This window comes from Sceloporus occidentalis, unplaced genomic scaffold (assembly GCF_023333645.1).
Source record: "Sceloporus occidentalis isolate IW3139 unplaced genomic scaffold, rSceOcc1.0.p SCAF_21, whole genome shotgun sequence".
Classification (NCBI taxonomy): domain Eukaryota; kingdom Metazoa; phylum Chordata; class Lepidosauria; order Squamata; family Phrynosomatidae; genus Sceloporus; species Sceloporus occidentalis.
The window spans coordinates 12,829,391-12,846,615 of NW_028317001.1; the positions used below are offsets into that span (position 1 = coordinate 12,829,391).

General features: G+C 44.5%; 1 protein-coding gene across 1 annotated transcript in view; it reads right to left on the reverse strand.

Moving 5' to 3' along the window:
* Window positions 1–15,522, reverse strand: part of LOC149301623 (uncharacterized) — a 239,280-nt gene extending 223,758 nt beyond the window's left edge. Inside the window, exons 1-2 of the mRNA XM_089484328.1 lie at window positions 15,463–15,522; window positions 11,166–12,047 (exon numbers count right to left, since the gene is read on the reverse strand). Of these exons, the coding sequence (XP_089340454.1) occupies window positions 11,166–12,047; window positions 15,463–15,496 (916 nt within the window). The 5' untranslated portion in view covers window positions 15,497–15,522. The remainder of the gene's footprint in view (window positions 1–11,165; window positions 12,048–15,462) is intronic.
* Window positions 15,523–17,225: the final 1,703 nt, after the last annotated feature.

The following is a 17,225-nucleotide window of genomic DNA, read 5'->3' on the forward strand; positions in this document are numbered from 1 at the left end:
AAGAGGATCATGTATACCCCAAGGAGGCCATAAAAAGTAAAAAACCTTTTTCTGTGAAAGATAACTGTTTTGTCCCAAGAGCGATGCTACGGACTTTGGGTGTAGTAAGGCCTCTGGCTCTCGGGATCACAGCCAGAACAAAAGACTTGTCCACAGATTTCTTAAGTTTCCAAAAGCTTTACTGGTTATAACACAAAAAACACGAAACTGATTTCTTCTTTTTCAATAGTCCTTCCTAAATACCTTGCTCTCTTCTTGGTGGATTCTATCTTTCTTCTTCTCAGGACTATCTTTCTTCCTTTGTGGACTTATCTTTTTGTCAAAGGAAAATACTCTCTCCAGGTCTGACTTGGCTGAAATCTTACTACACACTGAAAATAACTAGAGGGAGACAGCATAAGACCCTGGGATTTCCCACAATCCTTGCCTTTCTTAAAGCTGTAGCTCTTTATTTCCCCTCCTAAACTAATACATAGAAAACCTATTATAATCTTAACTAAATATATGTCTCAAGAGCTTCAAAGATGCTCTAGAGGCATGACACTCCCCACCAAAACTCTTAATGAGTTTTCCATATAACTTTATATTAACTTTAAGTACTAACACTGGTATACATTACATTCAAATATATACATATTAAAGTCCAGGTCTCTAAATAACATTGTCATTGCAAAGAAAAACAAAGTCTGACATTGGTCTATAAAATGTCTTTTAGTCTGGATCTAGCAAAAATGAAGGACTGTGTAGTCCTTGAATCTTGAAGGTTGTCTGCTGGAATAACTCTGGATCCCTGGTCGGCAGGATTGAGGTCTGTGGGTATGCAAAAAGGTAATGGGGCAATCCAGTTACTTTTGTCGTCTTGCTGACAGTGCTGCTCCATGATGCTCAGGAACTGCTTGTCTTTAATGGATGGGGCGAGTTGTTCATCATGGAAGGTGGTTCGGAAGAGTGTAGACTCGAAGTTAGTGGTGTCCAGTTGGTGTATACAGATGTGAGCAGAACATTCCTCCGGCTGAGAGGGACGACCTCTGTCCACTAGTGTTGTCGCAAAGGTCTTTATTCTTGTTGGTATTCTTTTGCGATTCAAACAAACTGGACCTATGATGGCCCAACCTAAAGACATCTCTTGAGCGAAAGGTGTTCCTGCTGGGCCTGTCACTTGCCACTTGATATGCAATAAATCTGGACAGTCTGTACCTATTAGTAATAGGATTTCTGCTTCAGGATCTAATTCTGGAATCTTGTGGGCTATTTGTTTTAAGTGAGGATGGTGAAGAGCAATGGATTTGGTTGGAATCTGGTCCTTGTTCCTAGGGATGGACTTACACTCCATTAGACTAGGCAGCTCGAATCTTTTGCCATTGTGCAGTGTTTCTAGTGTGAAGCCTGAGGTACTCCTCCCCACCATAACTTGATTTCCTGTGCAAGTTGTCATGACATATTCTATCTCTTGAGTCTGGACATCAAAGAGGTCAAAGAATTCTGGAGCTGCTAATGAAGTATCACTTTGTGTGTCTAAGACAATGTACATCTTCCTGGAGGCTTCAGAGTGCCCATTTGGGAACACCTTGGCCAGGCATATTGGATGGCATGATTGCACTTTATCTGGTTCTTGACACAGGGCTGTACAACTGGTACCTGCTGTCTTGACTTCTGAAGAAGTTACTGTCTTTGGTTGAGATGTTGTTGGCTCAGTTGTTGTTTGTTCCTGCTTTTGTGGTGGTGTGGCTCGATGCAATGCCGTGCAGTGTCTAGTACTGTTGCATTCTAGACATTTTACCTTTTCATTACAGTCTTTGGCTCTATGCTCTTTAGATGTGCAGCATTTGAAGCATATCTCTTGTTCCTTTAACAAGGCAATGCGGTCATCATAAGGTTTTTTGTGAAATTCTTTACAGTCACTGATAAGGTGCGGTGCTTTGTGTATTGGACACAAGGATTCAGTTATTGGTTTGGAATCTACTGTAGACTTGGAGAATGAAGTCTCAGGTTTTTTGACTGAGATGATTTGCTTGGCTCTAGGTGCTTTAGAAGGACTCTTTTCTGTTTCAGAACCCTGGTAAAGATCAAAAAGCCCTGTCTGAGGGTCATTTCTCATATGAGCCATGGTGGCAACAAAGTTCACTAAGTGTGAGAAAAGTGGATATACTTGGCTGTGTTGTCTTTTATACTCGAAGACTTCCTGACCCCACTTTTCTCTAAGTTGGAATGGGAGCTTTCTTACAATGTCTGCTTGTGACATATGTTGGTCTAAGGAAATGAGACCAGGTAACTGTGGATTATTTTTAGCATTCTGTAGCTCTTGTAAAAGATCTAAAAGGTCCCACAACTTCTTGCTGTCTCTCATTGTGAGCTGAGGGAAGTCATTTAGTCTACATAGAAGAGAGGTCTCAATCTGAGCTGCACTTCCATATCTCTGGTCCAATCTGTCCCATGCAGCTTGTAAGGCTGCCGAAGGGTCTGCTATGTGAGCAGCATAAACTCTTTTTACCTGCTCTGAAGATGAAGGGCCAAGCCATGCCATTAGCAAAGTCAGTTCTTCCTTTACAGATATTCCCATATCTTCCATGGCTCCTAGGAAGATGGCTTTCCAGAGGATGTAGTCTTCAGGTTTTTCTGAGAATTTTTGAACACCTTTGTCTGTTAAGTCTCTCCTTGGGTTCCTTGTTATAGTTGTGAAGTATGGATCTGGCACATTTTGCAAATGTGGCTTTGTGCTGAGTGAAGCCGGGATTGGTTGCTGTTGGTAACCCAGGTTAGTAGGAACAGTGGTACTAACCGGGTATGTGACGGGTTTTCTTTGTCTGATGAAGGACTGGCTCTGGTACGGCACTGAGGTTACTGCTGAGGTCTGCACTAAAGGTGGTGCTTCTGCTGGCTGAACAATGGGTGCAGCAACTGGCGTTAGAAGTGTCTTGGGCTGAAACTCCTTTGCCTTGGGGTCTAGTTGTTGACCAGCTAAATAGGAAATCACCTTCTGTTTAGGGTCTTCTTCTCCTAGGTTAGACAGGTCAGATGCCAGCGATTTTTCTTTGAGACCTTGTTCCAAGATCTGAGCTTTTTCTTTTAGCTGTTCTGACTTTGCTATTTGTTCCAAGGTTTCCAATTCAGCTTTCATTCTAGCTTGCTCTGTTTCGAGTTCTTGGGTTTTTTTGGTCTGTTCCATTATGAGTTCTTGCTTTCTTTTGGTAAATTCTGCCTGTTTTGCAGCTGCCGCTGCCTCAGCCTTTGCTTGGAGAGCTATCATCTCCAGCTCTGCTCCTACAGACCTTCGTGAGGAGCCACTATTACGGGAAGTGGTTTTGGAACTCCTGGTCTTGTGAGAATGCCGGGATGAAGTCACTTTTGAAGATGCCACGCTTGGTGCTTTGCTTGTCTGAGGCTTTATTTCTTTTTTTGAGCCTTTGGGAAAGGTTGACAGTTTTTCCTCTGATATGATGGCTGTCTCTGGTGGCAGTTGAGATTCAGCTTGGTTTTTTTCCCATTGCTGAATTTGGTCATCTAGACTTTGAATAGCTTTGCTGAAGTCTCCTTCTTCAAGCTCTGACTGATCCTTTATTTCTGCCTTCTTATTTAAGGCTTCTGGAGTATTTATATGGCTTAGCAGCTGGAAGATGCGCTCTAACAGTGTATTCCAGCTCACAAAGCAGTGCATCATATTTTCTTTCAGTTCAAATGTTGCTTTAATGCTTAATGCCTGTTGGCTTGTCTTCATGTCTTCTTGCAAAGCTGACAAGACCTTTTTTCTCTTTTCTTGAAGAGAAGCTAACTCTTCTTCTATATTTTGTTCCATCTTTGCAGTGAGTTTCCTAGTTCTCACTGATTTGGTTTCTGAATCTGCAATTTCAATTTCAATAAACTCTTCAGATTCCATGTTCTGCTGTTGCAGTATTAGGACTCTCCTGCAGGGGGCGCTCTGCAGTCTTCACAATGAGGACTGAGCTATGGCTGCCTGACTGCTTCCAGGATTTCCTGCCCTTTTTAGCTCTCCTGCAAATGCAGACTGCTTAGGCCTTTTGCATGCAAAGTCTTTGTAATTGCAACAGTTTGCACAGACCTGGGTTGCTTGGAATGCACACGAAGGGTTGCAAACGGCTTTAGTTGCAGTTTGCACTGACCTGGGTTGCTTAGCATACACAGAAAGGGTTGCAAAGGGCTTTAGTTGCTCTGGCCTTTGCTATCTAGTCTTCCAACTGTCGGTTAGGAAAACTCCCTTTCTTAGCGGGCTCTGTTAGCAGAGCTTTCTTTATCTGGCCTGGGAAAGAGCTTTGGCTGGCTCTGTTAGCAGAGCTTTATCTGGACCTGGGAGAGAGCTTTCCTTTGACTGTCTCTGTTAGCAGACCTTTCTTTATCTGGACCCGGGAAAGAGATTTCCTTTGACTGTTTTGTCCCAAGAGCGATGCTATGGACTTTGGGTGTAGTAAGGCCTCTGGCTCTCGGGAACACAGCCAGAACAAAAGACTTGTCCACAAATTTCTTAAGTTTTTTTTTTAAAAGCTTTACTGGATATAACACAAATAACACAAAACTGATTTCTTCTTTTTCCTACTATAGTCCTTTCTAAATACCTTGCTCTCTTCTTGATGTATTCTATCTTTCTTTGATGACTATCTTTCTTCCTTTGTGGACTTATCTTTTTGTCAAAGGAAAATACTCTCTCCAGGTCTGACTTGGCTGAAATCTTACTACACACTGAAACTTAGCTAGAGAGAGACAGTAAGAGACCCTGGGATTTCCCACAATCCTTGCCTTTCTTAAAGCTGTAGATCTCTATTTCCCCTTCTAAACTAATACATAGAAAAGCTAATATAATGTCAACTAAATAAGTGTCTCCAGAGCATCAAAGATGCTCTGGAGGCATGACAGTCATTGATAAAGATGTTGAATAACACAGGGCCCAGGACAGAGCCCTTGGGACCCCACTGGTCACTTCTTTCCAGGCTGAAAAAGAGCCATTGTTGAGCACCCTTTGGGTTTGGCCGGTCAACCATTACAAATCCATATAACAGTTACTTTGTCTAGCCACATTTTACAAGCTTGTTTCCAAGAATGTCATGGGAAACCTTGTCAAAGGCCTTACTGAAATCTAGATATACTATATCTACAGCATTCCCTTCATCTACCAAGCTGATAATTTTATCAAAGAAAGAGATCAGATTTGTCTGGCATGACTTCTTTCTCTGAAACCCATGTTGACTTTTTGTGATTATGGCATTCTAGATGTTCACAGACTCCAGAATCTTTGCTGGTAATGATGTCAGACTAACTGGATGATAATTGTTGGGATCCTCTTTTCCCCCCTTTTTGAAGATGGGGACAACGTTTGCCCTTCGCCAGTCTGCTGGGATTTCTCCTGTTTTCCGGGAGTTTTCAAAGATTATTGCCAATGGCTCTGATATTACATTTGCCAGTTCTTTTAGTACCCTTGGATGTAGTCCTGGAGACTTAAATTCATTTAGATTAACAAGGTATTCCTCTACTATCTCTTTGCTTATTCTGTGCTGAAATTCCCCTATTCTGTCCTCTGCTCCATTATCCTCAGGTTGAGCACCCTTTGCCTTTTCTGAGAAGACTGAGGCAAAGAAGGTGTTGAGTAATTCTGCCTTTTCTCTGTCTTCTGTTAGCATTTTGCCATCTTCTCCACGCAGTGGCCCTATCGTTTCCTTCTTCTTTCTTTTGCTGCGGACATATCCAAAAAAGCCCTTTTTATTGTTCTTAACCTCTCTAGCAAGCCTGAGTTCATTCTGCGCTTTAGCTTTTCTGACTTTATCCCTACACATGCCTGCTATTTCTTTGAATTCCTTTTTTGTGATTTCCCCCTTTTTCCATTTCTTATACATGTAGGGATGCCATATCCCACCTGTAGGCGGGGCAATCCCGCTTTTGGGGGTCCTGGCCCAGTCCCGGTCCAGTTTCCAGGCAAAAGGGGGGACTGCCCCACCCGCAGCCACCCACCTCCTCCTCCTCCGCCTCCTCCTCTGCCCCCACGCGCTCCCTGTATGGCCGCGGCTGCTCATGCAGCCAGCCGGCCATTTACTGCCTCCGCCTCCTCCGCCTTTCTAGCCCCGCGCGCAAGCAGGGGCGAGTGCGCGCTGCCGCCGGCCAGCCAGGGCCAAGACAAGTGCCCAGCGTGAGAGGCGGAGGCAGAATAGGAGGTGGGTGGCTGCTGCCTGCCTGCCTGCTTCCGGTGCACGGACGGGGAGCGCGCAGGCAGGCCCCTCCTCCTCCTCTGCCTCCGCCTGCCTTGGCGCACTCCCCGTCCGCGCACCGGAAGCAGGCAGGCAGCAGCCACCCACCTCCTCTTCCACCTCTGCCTCGCGCACTGGGCGCTTGTCTTGGCCCTGGCTGGCCGGCGGCAGCGCGCACTTGCCCCTGCTTGCGCGCGGGACTAGAAAGGCGGAGGAGGCGGAGGTGGCCGCCTGCCTCTGCCACTGGAGTGCGCAGAGGGGGTGCGCGCAAGGCGGCGGCGGAGGAGGAGGAAGGAGGAAGGAGGAGGAAGGAGAGGAGGAGGGAGGAAGGAAGGATGAAGGAGGAAGAAGAGGAGGAGGAAGAAAAGGAGGAGGGATGAAGGAGGAAGAAGAGGGGGAGGAGGAAGGATGAAGGAGGAGGAAGAGGAGGAGGAGGGAGGAAGGAGGGATGAAGGAGGAAGAAGAGGAGGAGGAAGAAAAGGAGGAGGGATGAAGGAGGAGGAAGAGGAGGAGGAGGATTTCCATTCCATTTGTACAGGTTTGCTTTAACAATGATACTGGTGATGATGATGGTGGTGGTGGTGGTATTGATATCAGCAAGCCTCTGAGGTGATTTTTACAAACTCATGTGCAGTAAAGAAAAACCAAAGTCCCTTGACCAAGTACACACTTCTGAGAAGTATAGTTGGTGCGAGACACATGAAACCAAGGGCAAATCACTTCTTGTTAAACCACCTTGACATATTCAGTATGCATAGCTATGTGAACCCATGTTCAGTGTGAAACCCAAAGAGTATGGTTATGCAATAAGCCTCTGAAATATGCAAGAGATTACCATGTTAAGTAAAGCCATGTTCAATGCCCAAATGTGCTGTCCTGTGTTTTGGGATGGGGAGGGGGATGGTTTGGCCAGAAAGGGAAGTACATTTGTGCCATCTGTCTAGGAATAATGCCCAAATGTCCTCCATTTTGATCATGCCTAAGAAACATGCATTTATATTAACATTTTTTAAAAAAAACAGCCATTTTTTCGTGTGTCTTCCATTTAAAAAAAAGTGCCGTACATTTGAAAATTTTGTCCTACACGTGTCCTACATTTGTCCCAGTTTGGAAGTCCTGACTTATGGCAACCCTATATACATGTTCCGTTTCAAACTTAGTTCGGTTGAAAGTCATCCATCCTGGTTTCTTGAGACACCTCCCGTTTTTCTTTCTCACTGGAACTGTTTGAAATTGTGCCTTCAGTATCTCCCTTTTGAGAAAGTCCCATCCGTCCTCAACTCCTTTGTCTTTTAGTATTTCTGACCATGGAATCGCCCTCAATACTTCTCTAAGTTTACTGAAATCAGCTCTCCTAAAGTCTAGAATGTGTGTCTGACTCTGCCTGGCTTCTCCTCTCCATTGTATAACAAACTCCAGGAGAACATGGTCACTTCCACCTAAGGATCCCACCACTTGCACCCCATTAACCAAGTCATCCTTGTTGGTTAGGATCAGATCTAAAATAGCTGACCCCCTTGTTGCCTCTTCCACCTTTTGGACCATGAAATAGTCTTCCAGGCAAATGAGGAATTTGCTAGACCTTGAGGATCTGGCTGAGTTTGACTTCCAACAAATATCAGGGTAGTTGAAGTCGCCCATCACTACTACATCTCTCTTTTCTGACTGTGTGGTCATCTGTTCTAGAAAGGCATCATCTAATTCCTCCGTCTGACTTGGGGGTCTGTAGTAGACTCCCACCATAACATCCTTGTTGTTTCCCTCTCCTTTGATTCTTATCCAGATGCTCTCCACCTGGCTTCCATGATTGAGGTCCTGGATCTCTTCACTGGTGTAAACATCTCTGACATATATTGCTATTCCTCCTCCTTTCCTGTTTGGCCTATTTCTCTTAAAAAGGTTATACCCCTCTATTTCCACATTCCAATCATGAGACTCATCCCACCAGGTTTCAGTGATGCCTATTATATCATATTTGCTTTGCTGTACTAGGAGTTCAAGTTCATCTTGCTTATTTCCCATGCTCTGTGCATTAGTATAGAGGCATCGCAGACCACGGGTCCCATTTACTTTTTGCTTGTGCAAGTTTATTTGCCTCCCACTGTTGTGTCCTTGCACTTTTTTCTTGTTACCTCTATGTCTGTTTGGCTATTTTCTCCAGCCCTTTCGCCTTCCTTAATATTATCTCCCTTCCCCACGGAACTCAGTTTAAAGCCCTCCTGATCAAGTTCTTGAGACTGTTGGCAAAAACATTTCTTCCAACTGGTGTGAGATGCAACCCGTCCGTTGCAAGAAGTCCCTCCTCATGGAACCGCAGCCCATAGATTTTCCAGTGACCACTCTAGCTGCCATATTTTGGATTAGTTGAAGTTTCCGGACGTGATACAAGGGTAGCCCTATATAGAGCACATTACAGAAGTCAAGACATGAGGTTACCAGCGCATGCACCATAGTTTTTAGGTCTTCAGGTTCTAGGAAGGGACGCAGTTGGCGTATCAACCGAAGCTGATAACAGGCACTCTTGGCCACCACATATATCTGATCTGACAACTGGGTAGATGGATCCAGGAGCACCCCCAAACTGCAAACACTGTCGTTTAGGGGAAGTGTGACTCCATCCAGAACCGGTTGACAGACCTCCATACCCAGAATAGGACCTCCAACAATACACACTTCGGTTTAATCTGAATTCAATTTCAATCTGTTTTTCCTCATCCAGAGCATTACTGCCTCAAGACATTCATTGAGAGGGAGATGCCTTCTTTAGTTGACACTGAGATATCTCTGGATGTCATGAGCATAAAGATAGCACCCGCCCCATGCCTCCGGATGAACTCTCTTAGCAGTTTGATGTAGATGCTGAATAGCATTGGGGATAGGAAGGCACCCTGGGGAATGCTGGATTTAAGATCCCTTTTAGAGGAGCAACTGTCCCCAAGCATCTCCATCTGGAATCTGCTTGAGAAATAGGACCGGAACCATTGCAATGCATTGGCCCCGATCCCCAATTCCCTCAGGCTTTCCAGAAGGATGCCATGGTCAATAGTATCAAAAGCCACTGAGAGGTCCAAAAGCATCAACAGGGTTACGCTTCCCCTGTCAATACTCAAACGGAGATCATCTAAGGTGAGCATAGCAATCTAGACTCCGTATCCCATCCTGAAGCCAGGTTGAAATGGATCTAGGTAATCTGTTTCATCCAAGACCATTTGGAGTTGAAGAGAAATGAAAGATGGGAGACCGCTCTGTAATTCTTCATGTCCAAGGGATCTGGGGAGGGCTTTTTCAGAAGCAGACGTATCACTGCTTCTTTTAAGCAAGATGGAAAATAGCCTCCCTAAGAGATGCATCTATGATATATCTCTGGTGAGTCCCAAGTGCATCTCCTCCTTGGAGGAACAGCCATGAAGGGCAAGGATTGAGAGGGCAAGTTGTCTTCTTCACTCTTCCAAGGAGCTTGTCTATATCCTCGGTACTCACAGATTCAAATTGATCCAGTATGATCTTATTCACGGAGTCATTGGACACCTCACCTATAGCTTCAATAATTTTAATCAAATGTTTTTACTGTTTTACTGTTTTTATTGTTGAGGTATGGAGCAGCATTGAAAATGTTCCGATGTGGCAGAGAAGCTAATGGACACTTGCTGCTCTTAACCAGGCATTGGTTGCAGCTGTGGCTCCAGACAGCAGGTGATTGTCCAAGATTGTGGCGGAGTGTGCCAGAGAGCGCATAGCACTTATGGAAATATGCTGTGTCATCTGGAATGGTGGACAGTAATCCAGGTAACACAGTAAATTGTACAGGAAGGGCTTGAGCTAGATTGCCACATGGCAAATGTGTATATAAGCTCAAATCATCATTGTACAGTGTGGGTTTTATAATTGGTGGATGAGTTGGTCTAGCTCTCGTGTATGTTTTGCAACCAAAAATAAACAGTGCCTCTTTGGAGAAAAGCCAGCCTACGGTGCTTTAATCTAGCAGCTGTGTTTCCTGGCAAAGCTCCAGTCTGCCAGTTTGTCTATCTACTCACAAGCTTCCAAGATTACTCTGAGTTCATCTCTGCATTTTCTCTCAACATTTATACTGTCACTGTTTAATCCAGTTTTAGTACTGGGATCGGGAGGGGAGTAGGCATAGGGATTGATTTCTTTGGGATTTTATTGTAACCTCAATGTATTTTATTGTTGTAAACAGCCCAGTTTCTCCTTCATAGAGTGGGCTAGAAATAAATCTTTTATTATTATATTATGCTGGCATCCAAGTCGGCTCGTACCTCGTGTGTGTGTTTGCCTTTGCTGTTCTTATGGCTGGGAATGGAGCTGAGGACTGAAGAGAGAAGAAAGTGTCAGTTTTGTGCAAATTCACAACTTCTGTGCATCAAAGAGTCCAGTGTGTTCAAATAGCAAAGACCTTTATTGAAAACACATAGTCAGAAAATCAGTATTTAAGCCAGAACTGCCCTCCCCAAGCCAAAGAATAGATTGAAACCCCAAAACCTAAAACTCCACCTTCTACCAAACCTAGTCCCCACCTACAATTCCCACCATCTACCCCCCACTATTAACCAGCTCCACTTTGCCATCCTTCTCACACGCACAATCTCTCCCTGCCCCAGACATTCAAAGAAGCTAGCTCCCTTTCTCTTAAAGTCCCCAACTTTCTTCAGCCAACATCCCACAATTTCTGAATGCTATTATTGCTATTCTAGCTAGCTGCAACAAATCCCACCCCCCATCTAACTAACCTAAAGCACGGCCCACAATCCCCAGCCAAATTTATAACCCAAAGTGATTATCTATACTAGTAGCAATGAAAACCTAAACTTAACAAAATATAACATAAACAGACATATGGACATAAAAACCGTACAAATAAAATCATGAGGGCCTTTTCTTAGCGCTGCTGGATTGAAAAAAGATTTTTGTATTCCTTCTTTACAAAAATAAAGTTCGTTCACTGCTTGGATTTGTGTGGCTTCTCTCCTGTGTGGATTCTCTGGTGTGTCAGTAGGTGGGACTGCCGAGAAAAACAGTTCCCACAATGCTGGCATTTGTATGGCTTCTCTCCTGTGTGGATTCTGTGGTGTGTCAGTAGGTTTGACTGCTGAGAAAAACATTTCCCACAATGCTGGCATTTGTATGGCTTCTCTCCTGTGTGGATTCTCTGATGTTTCACTAGGTCTGTCTTAGAAGAAAAACATTTCCCACAATGCTGGCATTTGTAAGGCTTCTCTCCTGTGTGGACTCTCTGATGTATCACTATGTTTGACTTTGAAGAAAAACATTTCCCACAATGCTGGCATTTGTATGACTTCTCTCCTGTGTGGATTCTGTGGTGACAGAATAGGCCTGATCTCCGAGAAAAGCATTTTCCACACTGCTGGCATTTGTATGGCTTCTCTCCTGTGTGGATTCTCTGGTGTCTCAATAAGTCTCCCTTCAAAGAAAAACATTTTCCACAATGCTGGCATTTGTATGGCTTCTCTCCTGTGTGGATTCTGTGGTGTGTCAGTAGGTTTGACTGCTGAGAAAAACATTTCCCACAATGCTGGCATTTGTATGGCTTCTCTCCTGTGTGGATTCCCTGATGTCTCACTAAGTCTCCCTTCAAATAAAAACATTTCCCACAATGCTGGCATTTGTATGGCTTCTCTCCTGTGTGGACTCTCTGATGTCTTACTAGGTGTGACTTCACACAAAAACATTTCCCACAATGCTGGCATTTGTATGGCTTCTCTCCTGTGTGGACTCTCTGATGTCTCACTAAGTCTCCCTTCAAATAAAAACATTTCCCACAATGCTGGCATTTGTATAGCTTCTCTGATGTGTGGACTCTCTCATGACTGACAAGTTCTTCTGTAAAGAAGGAAAATAATACTGAATATCAGAGTTAAGAGAGGAAAGTGTTAGCCCAAGATTTAGCCCTACGTTCACACCTCCCTATTTGATATTAAATTAATAAAGTTGGGGTGGGTGAACTGAGCATGACCCTGTTGCAGATGCCCCAAATCCATGAAACGATTATATCATTACTCACAGGAGCTGGCAAAGAAGAGATTGTTGGGGAGCTACCTTGAGGTAATCAGTAGAAGCAGATAGTCATAGAGACTGTTGAAAAAAAGATTCCTTTAAACATGTGTAAAAATATGTTGATTGAAAAGTGGCCTCATATCTTGTGAGACGGCCAGAGAGTTCTGAGTCTGAGCACATGGCATGGTGCAAGCTAACTGCAGAGGACGCTTCATGCTGTGTGGCAACAGGAGATGAATCACAACCCATATAGTATACAGCTCACATGCGGATTGCTGTGGATAGGATTGGATTGGAGTTGTGTATACAAGAGATGGTGAACATGATGGAAGTCAGAGAGGAGAGCTTGCAAATATTTCTATTATTTTGCAACTCAAGATAGAGAACCTCCAAAGATTCGGATGAAATCAACTGTGTCTGTGACTTATTTTTAAGTGTGAAATGTGGTCAGTGCATTGCCAATACCTGTATCTGGAAATTTGTTTCCATACTCTGCTATGTTATTGTTAAGCTGCATCTGGGAGCATCGTGCTCACATTGCGCTGTACATTGGCTTTTGAACAGGACTGGAATTCAGAGCAACAAGGACCAGTGTGCTAATCCCTTATGTTTGAGGTATTTGCACCAAGCACCCATTGCATTCAATTTGATTTTGGACCATATTTTCCCCACCCAGGAAACTTTCTACAATGATTTAAATCTTATAGAAAACTTGGTTTCTGTCCACTAGCAACAATTTCAGTATAAGACAGACACTCTGTTGGTTCACATTGCTAAACACCTCACTACACTCGCCAGCTCCACTTGCCATGGGAGTTACTGACTTCTCTCCCCATTCTGGACCCTCAGCAATTGGAATCAAGTTCCGTTTAGGTTATGTATTACCATTAGCAAAGCCTAACATCTATTAATCACCCCTACCTTTGTTAGCTAGTTCTTGTGTGTGTGTGGGAACACCTATATGTGTGTGCATGCGTGTACAGTGCACCTGCGTCATACGCAGGCACGCCTTACGTGGATTTCAGCATACACTAAAAGCTACACTGGGAAAAGGGGTGACGTGCCCCATAAGGGTTAATGGTGCCTGTGTCTGTGGCGGGAGCGGCCGCTCCACTGCACGGAGCTCCATTCATTTAAATAGGGCCCAAGATTACAAAAATTCCCCTAACGCCGGCAGGGGTGTGTGTGTTTGAGTCCGGAATGGGATGATTCCCAAGGTTGCTTGGGCCCAGAGTACTTGAGGGAACGCCTTCTTCCCTATTGTCCGTCCTGCACACTAAGGTCCTCTGGAAGAAATCTACTACAGCCAAAAAAATCTAGGCTAACATCAGTCTCCTAAAGGGCCTTTTCTATTACTGCTCCAAAACTATGGAACGACTGCCGGAGGAGATCCATCACATTCCCACTCTGACAGCCTTTAAGAAAGCACTCGAGACGGACCTCTTCCGGCAGGCCTGTCCAACCTAGTTACCCTCCCCAGATATAGAGATATTTGTCCCCTCATCTGTCTACTCTTCCCCGCCTATGTTTCTACCTATTTTTTAAATGTCTTTAATGTTTTTACTGTTTTTATAGTATTACTGTTTAATCCTGTTTTGATCCTGGGAATGGGGGGGGGGGGGGTAGGTCAAGGGTTTGCTTGTTGTTGTTTTTAACTCTATTGTAATTTGATGTATTTTATTGTTGTAACCCGCCCGGATTCTTCGTGATTGGGCCGGCTAGAAATAAATGATGATGATGATGATGATGATGATGATGATGATGATGATGATGATGATGATGATGATGATGATTATATATTGCTGTTGCCCCAATATTTCCTTTGAGCTAAGTAAGAAATTCCCCTGAAAGCATAGCACTTGCGAGTGTCCTCCCCAGACTCCAGCATTTCAGGTAACAAAGGGCCTCTGGAATCAACCATGGAGCTCAAGTTGGAAAAGAAACATTACAGAAAAAGGAATTTTTGTGTTCCCCTTTCCTCTCTTCATAAACATTGTTCATAATTTCTAAATGGAACCCATTAATGTGTTTCAAAACAAGCACCTAAGCTGGTTCTCACCAGTTCAGTTCTTAAAATCTGTGAGGTTGGTGGCTGCCTCCCAATTCTCAAGGCCCCTCTCCTGGCCCTTCTCAGAGGTCCCTTCCTCTCCGCACAGAGATAGGAGATCCTGGCTTTGTTCCTGCCTTCCCCTCCTGGTTCCCAGATGTGTGACCTCCTTCCCTTTCTCCCTCCGCTTATCCAACCTTCCTTCTTGCCCATCTGCACCGCTTCAGCATCTCATTTTCAGCCTCTCTTCCCTGCCTTTCTATTTTTCACATTCCCTTCATCTCTCTATTACAGATACAAACCCACAGAGTGTGATGCATAAAAGGGATCATAGAGTCATAGAGTTGGAAGAAACCGCAAGGGCCATCCAGTCGAACTGCCTGCCATGCAGCAACTCTCAGTCAAAGCATCCCCAATAGATGGCCATCCAACCGCTGCTTGAAGACCTCCAAGGAAGGAGACTCCACTACACTCCGAGGAAGGAGTGTGTTCCACTGTCGAACAGCCCTTACTGTCAGGAAGTTCTTTCAAATGTTGAGGTGGAATCTCTTTTCCTGTGGCTTGCATCCACTGCTCCGGGTCCTAGTCTCTGGAGCAGCTGAAAACAAGTCAGCTCCCTCCTCAGTATGACATCCCTTTTAGGCCCATTTGTTGAGAAAGGCAGGATAATCAATATACAAATAATTCATTGGCAAAGGCAGAGCAAGGGGGCTGGGACCTGGACTCCAATTTTGGTGAGGGTAAAGTGCCAGGGAGCAGCCTTAAAACATCTATAAGACAGGCATGGACTACTGATGGGGTTTGGAGGAGATCTCAGGGGCAACCCCACATTGTATTGCCTGGGGGAGATGAAATAATATTTTGCCCCTCAACATCCCAAAACATCCCATTGGGGAAGTGGAGGCCATTTTGCCACTGTTGTGCCCTCTCTGAACCATTGCAGGCCCAAGGGAGGATTTCTCCTAAGGATGGAAAAGACCTTTGGAGGTCTTTAAAGAGAGGCTGGATGGCCATCTCTTGGGGGTGATTTGAATGTGTATTCCTGCATGGCAGAAGGGGGTTGAACTGGATGTCCCTTGTGGTCTGTTCCAACTCTATGATTCTATAATTCTAGTGGAAACAAAGCGACATGATAATATAGTATGAAAGGGCCCTCAGTCTTTATAGAAAGAGCCATGGATTCAGGTTCCTTACCTACAGAAGCCACATTCTCGTAATTTTCCATCATTACATAATTGTACAAAAGTTTCTGTTTCGTCGTCAACAAATTCCATTCGTCCTCAGTGAAATATACAGCCACATCTGCAAAGCTCACCTGAAATAGGAAATAGCCCTCATCCAGAGAGTGACTAAGCAAAAGGGGAGGAAAACACATGGTGCATCCCAAATATTATTTCATCACTTCAGAATTCAGTCCAGGAAATAAACTTTAAATTCTGTTAGCAAGCAAAAAACTACTGCCTTTGAGATCAATTTGATTTGAATCCTTTCAATATAATAAAAAATATAATTTAGGCCATGGCTGGGATATTGAGGATGGATTAGGATACTGACTATCCCAACACATACAGTACATATATAGTACATTTAGCCATAAAAGAATTATGGTGCATTTAGCCATTTCTTGCCAAATTTCAGAGGCAAATGTCATTTTTAAAAAACAGTTCTGGGGAGCACTCTGGACTTAAGGGCCACTGGGCCCACCCCCAATTTAGATCCAGAGATGGTCTCCCATATCCCCCAACATTTTACAGACATTAAAAGCAAGGCACATGTGGACAAGCAACACCAGAAGGTGGAGAGGATGGCCATAGTTGTTTAGGAGGAAGATCACACAAGCGGGGAAGGGCACCGTAGTTTGCTTTTGCCTGAGTCTCCTGGCAAGTGAAGACCCTTGCAGTTTATCTCCTCTCCACTCTCCCCTTTTGAGTTGATGGGGTGCAAACTCCTTGGAAGTCATTTTGCAGCAGCTGAAATGAGTTGAGGAGAAAGGGGAAAGTGGGAGGAGGAGAGAGAAACCTGGACATTTTTAAAGCCCCTGAAAAAGTGGGGTGACAGAGGATTAACCAGGACTTTCTCTGCCAAACTGGGACAATATGTTCTCCACTTGCTTTCATGAGCTGGACCAGCAGTGACACAAATGAAACTAATAGTCAGGATGGCAACTCACCAAAGAGTTGTTGTACTTGGACAGCCTCTTTCTCTTGGAGCCCAACTCCCTCCGCTTGGCCTCTGTGTTGGCCATTGGGTGGGAAGGGGGATACTTGTGGCCCTGCACTTGGGTCTCTTCCATCAAAATATGCCCCAACGCTGTGTAGAAGGAGACCGAGATGAAGTTCCTGAGAAAAGAGACTAGGGTTAGGCTTGGTTTGGCAAGAAATCCTGCACCACTCAAAGACAAAGAGAACAGCATGCTGCTGGTGAGATACGCAGGTGACATATGCCTTTGATCCAATGCAGAGGTGGGTGTCTCTTTCCTCCCTCTGCACCAAACACAGCCCAATGGACCTAGCATAGATTCACTGCAACTCCCTTACACAACAGATACTCCATGTTAAAACATTTTTGACGTTGCTATGTTGCACAGCATGTGAGGCAACACGTTAACGTATGGCGCCAGATTCTGCACCTTGACTGTAGTCAGTAGCTTGTGAGCTGAAGAAACACCTGTCGCTTTCCCAATGAGCAAAGAGACACTGTAATCTTCTCTCAGATGAGGCTTTTATTCCTATAAGAAGTTCCACTGTGTACAACACTATATACATCGACACCCTCCACCATCCACACCAGTAACAACCCACTCTGAGGCACACACTGTCTGACTCTTCCTCAGTGACAGTTGAGAATGACAGTTGACAGTTGCATCAACATTCCAATGATGCACTGTTTAAATGCTGACACATCTAACTGCCACTAGAGCTGTCAATGACTTCCACAACAGCTTCATCTAGTGGCCA